Here is a 15166-nt window from a genome sequence, read left to right as displayed (position 1 = left end):
TGCATGGTGTCAAAACACCCATGAACATTGTGATGACAAGTGTGAACCCGACCGAGGGATGTCCACAGTGAGTGGCTGGTCTGACCCTGACTGAGGGAGGCTGACAATTGAGAGAAGGATCGGGGCCCGGCTGAGGGGGATCCAAGGTTGACAAGTATTCACCCTATCTAAAGATTACTTGAAGGAACATTTGGTTTGTTTTTAAAAAAAATATTTTATTAATTTTATTCAAACCAAACAACAATACAAACAAATCCAACACGCAGTGTAATTTACAACAATTCTATTAGACACCATTTGTATTTCCATTTTGCCACTGGTCCCCAAGTCCCACCCTCCATCATGAGCCTATTTGTACTTCGCGTTCAGCATCTGCTACATGTGGCCGGGTCTCACCATCTTTGGATTCCGTCGGGTCCGATATAGATCCGAACAGTTCTGCTATTAATAATTTCCATGCCATCAAGGTACCCACTTCTTCCTCCCCACTCATGCTGTTCGCCTCCTGCCATACTACCGTTTGAGCCTCCGCCCATTTCTGTAACTCCTTCCACCATACCTCCACCCGTGGCTTGTGGTATTTCTTCCATCCCATGGCGATCCTCCGTTTTGCTATCACATATGCCAAGTTTCTCAGTTTCTCAACGTGTTTAAGTTTCCGTGGTCTGGGGAACCCTCCCAGCAAGCAGGCCCAGGGCATATCTATGACAAGCGTGACCCCTTTTGTCGCTAATTTTTGTGCCACTTCGCCCCAGAAACTTTCGATAACTGGGCATGACCAAAACATGTGTGTCATGTTAGCGTTTTCCATGTTGCACTTAGGGCACGCCTGTCGCCCAGCGTTCCAGAACTTAGATATCCTCAGAGGGGTCATGTATGCTCTATGCATTATGTACAGCTGTATTTGTTTAAGTCTAGCGTTTCTTGACACTTTTTTGTGATATCCCAGGGCGCGTTCCCACATCCCATCTCCCATTGGGGCCCCCACCACCTCCTCCCAATTAAGTCTCAGATGTGTCAATTCCTTCCCCACCTTGGTCATCACCATCTCATACAATCTAGAAATCTCATGCCCCCCTTCGATACGTCATATTACCCCCACAGTAGCATCTGGTTCCTCTGCCAACACTGTTTCAGGCCACGTTTTTCTGAATTTTCTGAACCATCCTATGGTATGTAACATATTGGCCAGTGTGTAATCCCACCTCCTCCCCAAATTCTTCGAAATCTCTAATGGTCCCCTCTTGCCAGATGTCCCCCAACGTTACCAGCCCCACCGATTCCCAGTATGTTCTGATAATCACCCTCAGCTGCTTGTCCCCTCCTGCTAATGCGACCAGCGGTACTTGCGGGGAGCACGGGAATGGGTCCTCCATCATCCGACATGCTCGACGCCACATTTTCCACCCCAACATCATCATTTTAGGGCGCTCCTGCATATCGGTCTCAGGCAACTATATTATTTCCCTTAAGTAAAATGGGGTGCAAACCCGCCCAAACAACCTATGTTCAGGGTTCACTTCGTCAGAGAGCCAATTGGCCACATATTGTAATTGACTTGCTATATAGTAGACCTCAAAATTGGGCAGCCTGATACCTCCCTTTTCGTAGAAGTTCGGCAACTTCCATAGCGCTACTCTATTCCGGGTACCATGCCATGGGAAGTCCCTGCATATACTATTCAATTCAGTGAAGAATTTCTTGGGTATCATATGTGGGATATTATTAAAATAATGTAAAATCCTAGGTAGGACCACCATCTTAAGCATTGCCCCCCGTCCCATCATGGCTAGGGGCAACTTCTCCCAAAACTTCATGCATTTCCGGATTTTCTCAACAGCTACCACGGTGTTGTGCTTATGTTCCTTTTCTGCGGTGTGATACACATCTATGCCAAGGTAACGGAAAGAACCAGTCACCCATGGTATCTGTAACACCGGCAACCTTTCCTTTGGGGTACCCTTATAGCTACCTAGGGGGAATATAATGGATTTTTGAGGGTTTACCGCAATGCCGGACAACCCCGCGTATTTCTCCATCACTTCAAGGATATATTGGAGATTCTCTTCCGGGTATTTCAGGTACAGTAATAAATCATCCGCATATAAGGATATTAGATGCCGCTCCCCCCCAACCTCAATACCCAGCGTATCGTACTGTTGCCTGAGGTATATTGCTAGGGGCTCCAAGGCTAGAATGTAAAGCATCGGGGACCAGGGGCACCCCTGCCTGGTGCCTCTACTAAGATGCCATCTCTCGGATATCACTGATCCCGTTCGAACTCTGGCTAACGGCTCACTGTATAGCATTTTCGCCCACCTGATATACCCCGGCCCTACTCCGTAACCTCCCAGGGCCGCCAGCAGCCATGGGCACTTAATGGAGTCAAAAGCTTTTACTGCGTCTAGGGATACAATCGCCATTTTGCCTTCATTTCTATCCGCCCAATCGATCACACAGTGGAGTCTCCTATGATTATGGGTTATATTCCTGTTCAGGACATAGCCCGTTTGATCCGGGTGGATTAATTTACTTACTTTCCGCAATCTGTTTGCCAGGACAGCCGTCAGTATCTTGCTGTCCTGGTTTAGCATCGATAAAGGTCTGTAGGAGCTACAACTATACCCCGGCTTGTTGGGTTTAGGAAGCGGTATTATGATCGCTTCTCTGAGTGACTCCGGCAACCTTCCCATCTCAAACGCTTTGTTAAGCATGTCTAGCATTGGGGGTAGTACTTCTCTATTTACTTTGTAAAATTAGCTAGGGAACCCGTCTGCTCCTGGGGTCTTACTGATGGGCAACTGCTTCACAACCTCCTTCAACTCCTCCAGGGTAATTGGTGCATCAAGCTCTTCTCTCTCCTCATTACTTATCTTAGGGAATCCTATATCTTCTAGTGTTTCGGTTATCTCCTCTTGAATACTTCCCTCCTTGTTCCCGTATAACACCCTATAATAATCCACAAATTCCTTGTTGACTCCTTCTTGAGTGTCAACTACATCGCCATCTTCTCTAGTTATTGTCCTAATTGGGGGTCTAGGGGTCTCACTCTTGTACAGCCATGCTAAAAGCCTACCCGTTTTATCTCCTCCCGCGTGCTGTCTTTCTACATACTTTTTATAATTGGAGGTTACAGAGCCTTTCCTAAGGTTCCGCGCATTGCTGTTGTAGTTTAAGTACTAGCTCAGTGTCCACACTGTCACTTCCTAATGTTCTTTCTAGTTCATCTTCGACTCTTTGTAGGTCAGCCAGAACCCCATCTTGCAGGCCCTTTGACTTAGCTATGGCTGCCCCCCGCATCACCACCTTAAAAGCTTCCCATAGTGTACCCGCCGAGTCAACACTACCAGTATTCGTTTCAAAATAGTTAGTGATCTCATCTCTTATGTCCTCACGAAAGACCGGATCTTTGAGTGCCTCCGCTCGGAGGCGCCACGTCGGGATCCGCGCTCTTGGGGGCAGTATTGCCACCCAAGAATCAGGGGTGAGTGATCCGAGAGGACCCTCGCCTTGTGTTCTATTTGAGTGCTCTCTGCCACCACATCCGGCGTGGCACAGACATAGTCCAATCTCGTGTGTAGCTGCTGCTGGGCAGAATAATGCGAATATTGCCTATCATTGGGATGTTTTTGGTCTCCATACATCTACCAAGCCGAAATCATCTAGTAACACCTGCAATGCTTTTGCCGCTGGGGTGGCCCTATCAATCCTGCTGTCAGATCTATCCACCTTGGGGTTCATTACACAATTGAAATCCCCGCCCCAAATAACCACGCTTCCCACACACATACTAAGACTGGTGCACAGAGTCCCGAAGTATGTCGCCGTGTTATGGTTAGGAGCATACGTATTCACGATGCATACCTCTTTATTCTCCAACAGCCCTCTCAATATAACCATCCTCCCGTCAATTTACGCCATTTCCTGCAGTAGCTGAAACGGGGCATGGGGTGCCACCCAGACAAGCACTCCCCTAGCGTAAGCAGAGTACGACGAACCCACCACAATCCCTTTCCATTTTTTCCCCAACTAGCTCCAGCTTCTCCCGCGTCAAATGAGTCTTCTGTAACAATGCAACATCTATCTTTTGCCTTTTCAAATACAGCATGACCTTATTCCTCTTCATATAACTGTTAAGTCCCCTGACATTCCACGTCACTATCCTGAGATCTCCCATAGCGCTTTGATATCTTCCTCCCTCATTTCCAACCGAACCCTCCCGGTCATGCTATGCAGATACAACCCTTCAACTCTTCCATGTAGGCTCATGTTCAAACTTAAACTCCCCAAAACTATGTACACCCCAAACTTCCCACTTCCCTTCCCTCCACCCACCCAACCCCTTCCCAACAACGTCCCCTCCAACTGTTGCCTAGCTCCATCCCTGGATCTCAGGCACCCCCACATCTAGCCCCGTCCAGCACAAACTTATGCTCAGGGCTCAGTAGGGTAAAGTCGCCTTAATGGCCACTTAACTATTAGTATTTTGGGGGTGGGTTGCCTCCATCCTATTGCTCCTATTATTTATTTTGTTGTTTTGGCGTATCAGGCCGTCTGAAGCAAGACACTTTTCATGTGAAGAGACTTACGCACAGAAGGCCCTGATCCTGGAAAAGGAACTGTAACCTCGTGCTGGAGAAGCCCAGGAGTGTGCTGTGCTCGAGTCCCGCCTTGTCCCATGCTAAAAACGTGGGGAAGGGAGATCCCGGCCATAACATCTTGAGTTATCATTTTGTGAACACGTCTTTTTTTTCTTGTGAACATTATCCCACACTCTTTTGTAGTATAGCTGTAAGGATTGGCAATAGGTTTTTCTTAGTATAGGCCCTTTTATTTTACTAGACGCCACTAGGATGATTATTATTTGATGGTCGTAGCCTGCTCCCATCTTAGATTTAGGTTTAGTTTAGGGGTTTATCTCACCCATTTTACAGTTTAATAAACACTCTTGAACTGTGATCACTTGTGTCTGTCTTAATTTGATGCCATCCTTCTTACAGTGGAAATAAGCCATACCCCATAGTGTTGTGTACTGTGAAACCAAGAGAGACAAGGGGAAAGATGCCATATCCCCTGGTGTTATGTATCGTGAAGCCAAGCAAGATCAGAAGAAGAAAGCCATACCCCTGGTGTTGTGTACTGTGAAAGCAAGTAGGGGAAAGCCCAGGCAAGGGAGTCATTCCTCTGGCACAGTAAAAGCATTAACAAGATACATGGAGAAGGGAGGCATTTCTCCAAGAACCCAGTAGTGTGAAAACTCTGGGTAATAAGGAATGATGTTTGAGTGGGAACCTTTGAGTTTGAACAGAGAACTTTACAGCACCTCAAGCTGGAATTGTGTGTTATATCCTGGAAAGGAATTGGGACCTAGAGAAGGGAGTCATTCTCTTAGACATAGTTCCAACCTGCCAATTGAAACTATAATCCAGGGTCCAGAAGAAGGGAGGCATTCTTCTGGACCAAGACGATCCAGTATCTCTTTACTTTAGTTGCTAGTGTAAAGGATAGATGTAGGCATTTTGACACACAACAGTGGACTCTTTCATTTACTTGGACATTCTGACAAATTCCTTAGTTCCATTTCGTGCAGGCAGGGAAACCCCTCTTAGAGTTAGGGAGAGATGGGTTTCTTCTTTATTTTTGAACAAAATAAAAGTCTGTGCCAACAAACATGCCACCTGTATGTGAGTCTCCTCCTTCTACACCCTTACAGCAACTAGAGGGGAACACGAGGAAGAGTTGTCCTCTCTCCTGTATGCTGTTCCCCCTGGTTATAGAACCAGTGGCCATAGCGGTTTACAAGTGTCACACCCATATTAATCTGCCTAATTATGTCGAGTGGCCTACTATCTCTGTATACGGACGGCATGGACTTATATATTGCAGAGTCAGCATGCAACCTTCAGCCACTAGTTGATGAAATCACGACATTTTGTATTTATTCAGGCATAACTATACATTGTGGAAGGTCTGAAATACTTCCCTTAACTACAGTGGCTGTGGAATTCCAGGAGGTTAATGAATGGTGGTGGTGCCCTAGATCAGTTAAGTACCTCTGGGTGATGTGGCTACTGGGGCCGAAGATTTAGAAGAGTTAAATGATATGCTCCTGTTCCAAGCGCATATGGGATGTGCAAGTCAATGGAAAGTTCTTGTGTTGCTTACACAGGTTTGGGCACTCACTAAGATGACTGTTTTGCCCAGGTCTATATCGCCTATTGTCCTTGCACAAGCCTTTTTCTTTTCATCGTTATAGGATCCTTTCCGATATATTATGGGAGGGAGGAATTACAAGGATAAAATGGGAGATGATGGGCAGGCCGTTCGACAGTGGAGCCTAGCTATTGCTGATTTTCTTTCTATACAATCTTGTACCCCAGGCCCGCTTTACACACTATTTGTTTAGGCCTCACAAAGACCTTTCACATAGGAATGGAAAACAGAAATTAGTTTGGCCATACGCTCTGAAAACTAACTTGCTTGACACCCGCTGTGGTGCATTCCGCTTAGTTGACCATGTTTGAGTTACAGGATGGGTGTGGAGAGCTATTGCACTTAAGATCAATGTTAGATACATGTTCTCTCCTGCATCTGGAGATCCCCAACCCTTGGGTTCTCTATGGATCCTGATATTTGTTGTTCCTGGATAGACACTGCTATTACCAAATGGAGGGACATGTTGGTGGAGGGATTCTTATTTTGAGCCCTCTTTGGGTGAATACAGCAGATGTATAACATATTGCTTTGTTTTATGGGGATATGGCATGCAGTGTCAATGTATCAGGCATAGCATGCTTATGGTCTGCTGGATACAAACCTTACCATCTCCTATCCTATACTCCCGGTTATGTCATAGTGCAGTACAATAGCGTGTTTAAACAACTCCCTGGACACTATCTTTATTTACTTATTCATTTACTCACACCATCCCCCTTATTTTATATGCCAATATTAATAGCAGATATCTGTTTAACAATATTTTGGTGTTTGTTGGACTATAGTTACCAGTGTGCATCATTGTATTCTTGCGAAATATGTATATGATGGTTAATTCAATTCGAAAATCTTAATAAAATCTTAATAAATACAATTTTAAAAAAATATATTGGCGTGGCCTTGGGGGTTCTGCAGCTAGAGGGATGGAGTTTACTTCTGATGGATGCCCAAACCGGACTATTATAAATACCATAACATATCACCAATGACATACCCACCTACTAGTCACGCTACGGTTTCCCTTAGCTTTCTATTCAGGTGAGACAGAATAATGGATAATATCTGTTATAATCACACATTTTTGGCTTTACAATAAATTAAGATAATTGGTTAAATGCCCTCTTAACAATCCAGAGTGGTGTAAGATACAATGTGATAGGGCTATACTTACGTGTCTGAACATGCGTCTGAGAAATCTGAACTGCAAGTAGAACCTGTAAAAATGAAGCTGGCTAACGTCCTTTAGTACAATGACCACGACCCCCGACAGGTTTTTCTGCTTACGGATTTGACACCAACTGCGTGCAGAAAAACAAGACATACGATACGAAAGAGGAGGTCAGTGAAGATGCAGGTTTTACATGCACTGAAACAGATATGAGCCCAAAAGGCACATAACAAGAACGTTGGCTGGAATTATAGGTTCATTGAAGATGAGGGGCTCACATACACTAAAGGCACATTACAAGGAGTGTGGCTGGAATTATGCAGATACCAGAAACGGCCAACACGCATGCAGAAAGAGTGACAGAAAATGTTCAACACAACAATCAATGTCACATAAACCTGACTGTCCATAGTCATTGCCTGACTGAAGTTGGCATGCATAAAAACTATCAAATTAGGGGCCATAATCATCTTTCTATAATTTGAGTTTCTTCTCTGCCCTCCCCTCCCCCAGTAACTTAGTATCATACCCCTTTGACCGGGGGCGGGGGGGCTGTTCATACAGTGCATGCCCCACCACCATTAGAATGGAAGTGACCACAACACCTCACACACTATAGTTAAAACAAAGTTGCCAATGAAATCCCGTCCTTAACTAATGTGTGTGTTACCCTAGAGCCACTGAGGCATCACAAAAGGACATCCTACATTGGAAACAAAAAAAACACTAAGATTAAGCATAAACAAAATACCTAAATATGTAAATCAAGATTTAATGAGAATACAGGGCCCACTGATGGCAATGCCGGGAAGAAAGAATATATCATATAAAAAGAACAATATCAGACTTAAAAGAAACACTATTAGGCCTAAAGGGGAAAGCAGCAGGCTTAAAGACAATAATAGCAGACTTAAGTATGAAGCGTTCAAATGTCAGTAGTATGGCTAAATCACAAAAAGTGTGTGTTAAGAGGGCAATATCAGGCTCAAGGTGTACAGCATTGGGCCTACAGGGCCTAACATCAGAAGTAGGAAAACAGACTGCGCATAACTTGACTCGGAGAATGAAGAACTGAAAAAGTCTAAAGTGTAAGGAAAGTAACGTGATACAATGACATTACTTTACTCAATCAAGGCTTGGCATGGCAGGGGGCACGCACAGGACCATGGTACTGTACCTCGGCTGAGAGGCACTTTTGCCTTTTCCCAATGCAGCATATCTCAGCAGTTCATGCATTTGGCTGTAGCTGATTTCACAATGATCATGAAACAAATCCGTAGACAAACGAACTTTTTTCTGCAAGAAATGTATCAAAAATAAGTTAGTTGATGAAATAAGCAGAGATAAAGCCAATTAAAAATGTTGAACACCATGGAATATTTGAAGTGTAACACTAACTGCACCTAGGAAAAGTCTGCTTCATGGCGATACAGTATGTGTGCCCACAATGCTGGAGATCCAAGTCTGAATGCTTCACGTGGTCTTCTACAAAAGAGTGTAATAGTCCCCTTAAGAATGGACCACAGGCCATGGGGAAAAGAAAACCGAAAATGTACAGCAGCAGTGACACCAACTCATCTGTAAGGCATTATCCTAGCTGCCAAAACAGGTTGCGAATTTGCCTTTCCGACAGAGTGTCTGTTGAACCTCACTCTGCCATGAGAAAGTAAAGCAAATACATTTAAGAAGCCGAGTGCTTGTAGCATTATTGAACTGGCACAGTTCGCGCAAATAGCAGCGATGCACTCTATAAATCCACAACATAACATTCCCTCCCGAGATTCTTCCGACATACACAGCGGCGGGCCTTTGGGGGGCACGGTCAGGGCCGCCCCCCACACGTGGTCCTGTCAGGGTTGTTCTTAATGGGCCAGGACAGCCACCACCATGCTGCCGGGGCCTCAAATGTCACTGTGGCCCTTCCGGCCTGGCCCCCGGACGGGCCAACAGGTGCCACGGCCCAGAGGCGGCCAAGCTGCCCCCGTCATAGCAGCTCGTCCACCCCCCCCCCAACCCTGCTCACAGTCTCTGCGGTGGGGGGCTTCCCTGCTCAGTGCTTTTCAACGGATGAATTACGGCCCCGGCAGGCCGCTCGAGGCAGCAACCCCCCCAGTCTCTATCCTGCTCTCGCATTTTCTTAACTGCCCTTTCTTAAGTACGTCTGGATTCTTTTCTCTCGGCTGCCCAGCCCATTCTTGGGCAGGGACGTTCTTTTCTGTTTTTCTTTTTCCTTGTTTCTTGACAGTCCATCCAGCCACATGGTGGGCTGGATGTTTTCTCCCAAACACATACATAACTAACAAACACTAACACACACACACACACACACACACCTTAAATAAAACATTTTATTATTACACATTATTACACTGGTGTCTGCGTCTTTCTTTTCTGTGTGTTCCCTCAGAGAGCCAGCATGTTGCCCAACTAGCCAGACCCCGTGGGACCACGGGTTACAACTAGTACATACTGTATGACCATAAATTAGGAAAAGCACATGCGTGGTTTTGCAAGCCTATGCAACATTGCCCCACAGACATGGGGCTACCATACACCCGTTTTGATTAAGCCTTGTCGATTCACTATTTAAACATCAATTTCGAAGAAAAACATGCACTGACAAAACCAACTATTTTTATTTAATTTCTCATAACGCAAAACTAGCTTGAGGGCAGCAGAGCACCTTTACATTGGAGTGTGCCAGCATTGGGCTTGGCATCTTATACAGTAGAGCAGTATCATTAAGTGGAGGGAGGGAGGGTAGGATTTTTATTTGTCTGGTAGTTATTGTTGAAAGTAACATGTTTTTATTATTTTGGACAACTTGATGGTGGGGCCATTTTGAGCCGTTGCCGGGATTGCATGGCAGGAGAAGGACTGCGTGCAAGTCTTCCCTTTAGTCTTTTATATAGGCATTGTATAATGTGTGTGTGTGGACATATTTGCAGTGTGTGGGAATTTAAAGCATATGTGTGTTGTGCACAATGTGGGTGTATGCGTAGTGTGGGCCTTTCTGTGCAGCATTCTTATTTATGTCTCTATGTAGTGTGTGGGTGATCTGCAATGCGAGGGCGTATTTGCACTGTTTAGATGCATGTGCAGTATGAGCATGTATGGGTGGAGTATGAGGGTGCATGAGCATGTGTGTAAATCCATATACACAGTGTGAGGATGAGCGTGAGGCATGTGTGCACTGTGAGGTTAACTGCTGTCTGTGGGTGTGAATGCAATGTAAGAGTTAGCAAACATTGTGGGCGTGTATTTGCAGAGTGTGCATGTATGCACACTGTGTGGGTATGTGTATCGTGTAGGATGTTCCTACCTCATGTAGTCATCATAAAACCGAGACAAATATTCCCTTGTAGGCAAAATTGTCTAATCACATTTTGGAATTGTGTTAAAAAAAAAAAAAAGTGAATACATTTAAAAAGGCGGTGTACTGTAATATTCCATTTCAGGAAGGTCTGTGCGATATCTCCTCATAACAGCCACATGCCTCCTCTTCCGTTAAAGATTTTTCACGTTGAGTCAGGCCTAGCTTTTAGACGCACAGCATCTGGCATGCCTGTACTTGTAGGTTCAATGCTTTGATGAGTAGGAACATTGCAAAACCCATAATGAATATTGCTGGTAACTGAACATTCGGGATCTTGTGAGGCTATAGAAGTAAGACGGACATAATGGTGGCATGTTGATTGACAGCAAAGACTTTTATTGTATACCAAAATTGGTTGGGGGAGGGGGAGGTTGGAGGAAAACCGAACTGACCTCATCTCCAAGAGGGGATTCCCTTCCTCAACATAACTAGCTAATGAAAACTGTGTGTCAGAATGTCCCAAAATAAAGTTCACATCCTGTGTCCAAATCCTAACCTATCCCTCACGAGCCAAACTCAGTATAACGTGCTAAGGGAAATGTCTCTTGGCTGTTCACCTGCAGCCCAGCTTTGCAGTTCAAACAAACGCGCCAAAAGGTGTAGAAAGCAAACAGATGTTCCACACGACTCAAGGGTTGATTCCATTTCCCTAGAGTCTTTCCAATTTCATCCAGAATAGTAGAAAAGTAAATAAAATGTTCACAAGACTCAAGCGGCTGATTCCCTTTGCCTAGAATCTTTCCAACCTTCTCGGAGCCCTGACTCCCATTCCCTGTGACAAAGAAGAATAGTCTGGAAACCTTTACCAAGCCGTGTTGAGGGTCCCAGACTCTTTGTGGGTAGATCTGGCTCCCGGGTACTGCAACAAAGAATAACCCAGAGGCCTATTTCCAAGCTGTGTTGTGGATCCCAGACCCTTGCTCAGTACAGCCCTTCTTGGTACACCTTCCTGCACCACCACCTTGTTCTCACTGCCTCTTCTCGATGACTTCATTTCCAACCCTAGACTTGCTTGTCAAGGTCTCCGAGAGTCAATCTTGCATGTAGGCTTTGTGTTTCTCTTAATCACTATTAGGGGGTGTACCTGCCCAGTTTGGGTCCCAGGCCTTCACATGGTAAGCTTCAAAGTTCTCTTTATGCCCCAGCCTTGGCTTACTCTCCTGCCAAGGTCTGTGAGCACTATTTGTAAGTATAACATTTGTATCCTTCTTATTCCTGTTTGGGGTGCACTTCCCAGCATGGGTCTCAGACCCCCTTCACCGGATTAATCTGACATTTGTCTTTGGGGTGGTCTTTCACCCCCTCTGTTCTTGTTTGATCTCCCTCTCTGATCCCACTGGGACGATGAAGAGGGCTCTGCACTTCCTCCCAACCACAGTCTCTAGGGTCTCCCTGTGCCTTCCCGGTCCGCCTCCACGTACCTTCACCCTTGGTCTGCAAGGGTTCCGGTCCTGGGCAACACTGGTAAGCTTCTGTTGCTTTCCCTGGGCTCTCGCAGTTTTCTCTCAGTGACTCCCCAGCTGATCTCTTCCAGTGAGGGAGTCTCCCATCATTTCCCTTGGTCCCTTGCACACTTATGGAGCTCAAGGGTCCCTCCCACCCCCTTTCTGGGAGGCACACTGGTCTTCTTGGTGCACCCAGGTAGATAAAGACTCCAGCTCCCCTCAGGCTGCTAGGGATCAAGGGTTCCCCCTCTCTCTGCATAGTGCAGTAGTCTGCAGCTTCCTCTCCTGCAACACAAGAGTCTTGCTCCTCCAGGGAGGGCCTCTCACCACTGCCTTGTTTCCCTCCTCCAGTTGTACTGTAGCTGGACCAATGGGAAACCAGCAACCACTAGACTGTTCACTGTGGTTCTTAGAGGTGATCTTCATTCTTCCGTGCCTCTCCCTCGTCACAGTACTGGGAAGTGGATCTTCACTTGGTTGACTCAGATGATTCATCGTACCAGTACTTTCTAGGGGAATGCTAATCCATTCACATCGATACCTTTCCAGTTTCTCTAATATTTTTTTCTGAATGGATATAGGCCGTTGCTAGGGCAAAACAACTTCAAAAAGGTATTATATTGTGGTGACACCAGCACACCGCCTGCGCTGGAGAGACTATTATGATGAATCCGGCTGAGTCCTCACAAAGACCCTACTTAAAGTCTCCTCCCAAGTGGCCAGGCAAAGGCAGACGCTTCCTGATCCTTACCCTGGGGAAGGTATTATGCGGGAGGATCACCAGGGAGGAGAAGGGCACCAGGGGAGCAGGAGGACTCCGCTGAGTGAGACGCAGTATTTGTCTTCCTCTAGGGGAAAAATATCAGCAATGCCAAAATATGTAATGGCTTGTCGGAAGAACTTTTAACTTCCCAAGTTAAATATCTTAATGTGGGTGAAAACATTCATAACCACTTATGCACTGGGAGAAATTAAACCCATTTTAAAACAACAGCGATTCATAGAGCTGGAAGCTCCCCTAACTCCCAAAGGAATAGTAAAGATAAATCTGTAAATAATACTAATTTAATCCCTGAAGATCTTTATTGCTCTGTAAAGCCAAATCTTTCAATTAACCCAGGAGCCTCTTGTGTTGCAAACTACAGCAAACTACTGTGGATGTCTTTCTACATTTTCCATTTTAAGGAGGGGGCAAGCTTCAAAAGCATTACACTGGTGCAGAGTGTAGCTTGTTTGGCGCCTTAGCGCTTTATTTTCATCTTGTTGTTTGCTTCATCGCTCCATCTACTCATTTACACTTGCCTCTCGTCTCTAGTGCCTGTTGGACAGTGAGATATTGAGACCAATAGTCTCCATTGAACTGACTCTTGAAACATTGTAGCCTGCTATTCAATTTTCTTGTTTGGGAAGCCTGGTCAATATGCCGTGACAGTGACAGTTTGAGGACAGTGTGCAGCATAAATAAAAAAAAAAAAAATGTAAAGAAAAATACTGTGAAGTACGAGTGAATACGCACAACCCACAATGGAGGAATTCGCCAAGCCATCGCAGGCGGCAGAGGGGCCAGCGGAAGAGGACAAGGTACTCGTGAGAAAGACGAGATGGCACTCAGAATCACCAGATACTAGACGCCATAGAAGAACTGAAAATATCATGGGAGAGCAAGATGGACATGGCCATATCGACCTTAAGAAACGCGCTGCAGACCAAAATTGACGCAGTGAGTATTGATGTGAACTTACTGCGCCACGACGTAAGACCCTAGAAAAAGAAGTAGCAGACAACACAAAGACAAGCAAGACTAACGCAAAGGATGTCCATGTGCTGCAGCAACAGATGCACAACCGAGAAAACACAACCGAGGAAGCGGAAGGACGGGCCCAAAGGAAGAACGTGCGCATAGTGGGGCTCCCAGAGGGCGAAGAAGGATCTGACCCAACAAACTATATCGAGAATTTGCTGCTACAGGAGATAACCGGGGGGCACTAAGTCAAGGATTTGCAGTTGAGAGAGCACACAGGGCCCTGGACAAGAGACCGCCACCGGGGGCCCCACCGCACCCCATGATCGCGAAGATCTATAAAGACAGGGAGAAGATCCTGGAATACTTCCGCAAAGGGGGAACCATAAGCAGAGCATCAGCAACAATTACGGCATACCCGGACTACACACTCATAGTACAGAGACAACGCTTGAATTATGTGGCAGTGAAAAGAAGGTTACGAGAAGCAGGCTAGAGATACATGCTCTTGTACCCGTCAAAAATGAAGGTGATCCTAAAGAACAAAGCCCTATTCTTCGAGTCACCAGAGGAGATGGCCACGTGACAAGACTTAAAGAATTGTCTGACCAGAGAGGAAGGTCGTACGGAAGATGTCACAGTGGAATGAAGCAGGACCTGGGAACCGCTGTGCCCAAGTACAAGATATCGACACAAGCGATAAGTACGATACACACAAAACATTGGGAGTAGAATATAGCAGAATGCGTACGTAAAGGATAAAGCTGACCATACGGACATGTATAATGAAGAAATGTAAGAGGATAGCAGGAGACAACACCAGAAGACGCACTACCATCCCCCAGAGGTAGTTTAGTTAGGATACTGTTAGGGCGGTATCCACCCGCTGAGTACCGAATATCGCGGGTCCGAGAAAAGGGCTAGATGTGGGTGAGCCTAAGATCCAGGGATGGAGCTGGGCAACAATTTTGGGAGGTAGGAGGGGGGGTGGAGGGAGAGCAACAGTTGGGGCTGGGAAAGGGGGGGGGAGAAAGGGGAGGAGGTGTTTTATGGGGGCAACTGAACGAGCTTACACCTACACGGTGACAAGGGAGAGGAAAGGAAGGGTAGGATATGGATAAGATGGGAAATTTGAAAATAATTACCTGGAATGTTAGGGGGCTCAATAGCTATTTGAAACGGAACAAAGTAATGCTATATTTGAGGCGACAGAAAATAGA

General features: G+C 45.8%; 1 protein-coding gene across 4 annotated transcripts in view; it reads right to left on the bottom strand.

The window, feature by feature from the left end:
- REXO5 (RNA exonuclease 5) overlaps positions 1 to 15166 on the bottom strand; it is a 1375618-nt gene that overhangs the window by 1175916 nt on the left and 184536 nt on the right. For 3 of the 4 annotated variants that reach the window (XM_069647648.1, XM_069647650.1, XM_069647651.1), the window contains exons 3-4: positions 8562 to 8680; positions 7388 to 7514 (exon numbers count right to left, since the gene is read on the bottom strand). The exons of the other annotated variant lie outside the window; for it this stretch is intronic. In XM_069647648.1, the coding sequence (XP_069503749.1) occupies positions 7388 to 7514; positions 8562 to 8680 (246 nt within the window). The remainder of the gene's footprint in view (positions 1 to 7387; positions 7515 to 8561; positions 8681 to 15166) is intronic. 4 annotated transcript variants of the gene reach the window in all.

Source organism: Ambystoma mexicanum, chromosome 2q, assembly GCF_040938575.1.
Source record: "Ambystoma mexicanum isolate Mex_15411 chromosome 2q, UKY_AmexF1_1, whole genome shotgun sequence".
NCBI classification, from domain to species: Eukaryota; Metazoa; Chordata; class Amphibia; order Caudata; family Ambystomatidae; genus Ambystoma; species Ambystoma mexicanum.
This window is presented reverse-complemented; position numbering and strand designations above follow the sequence as displayed.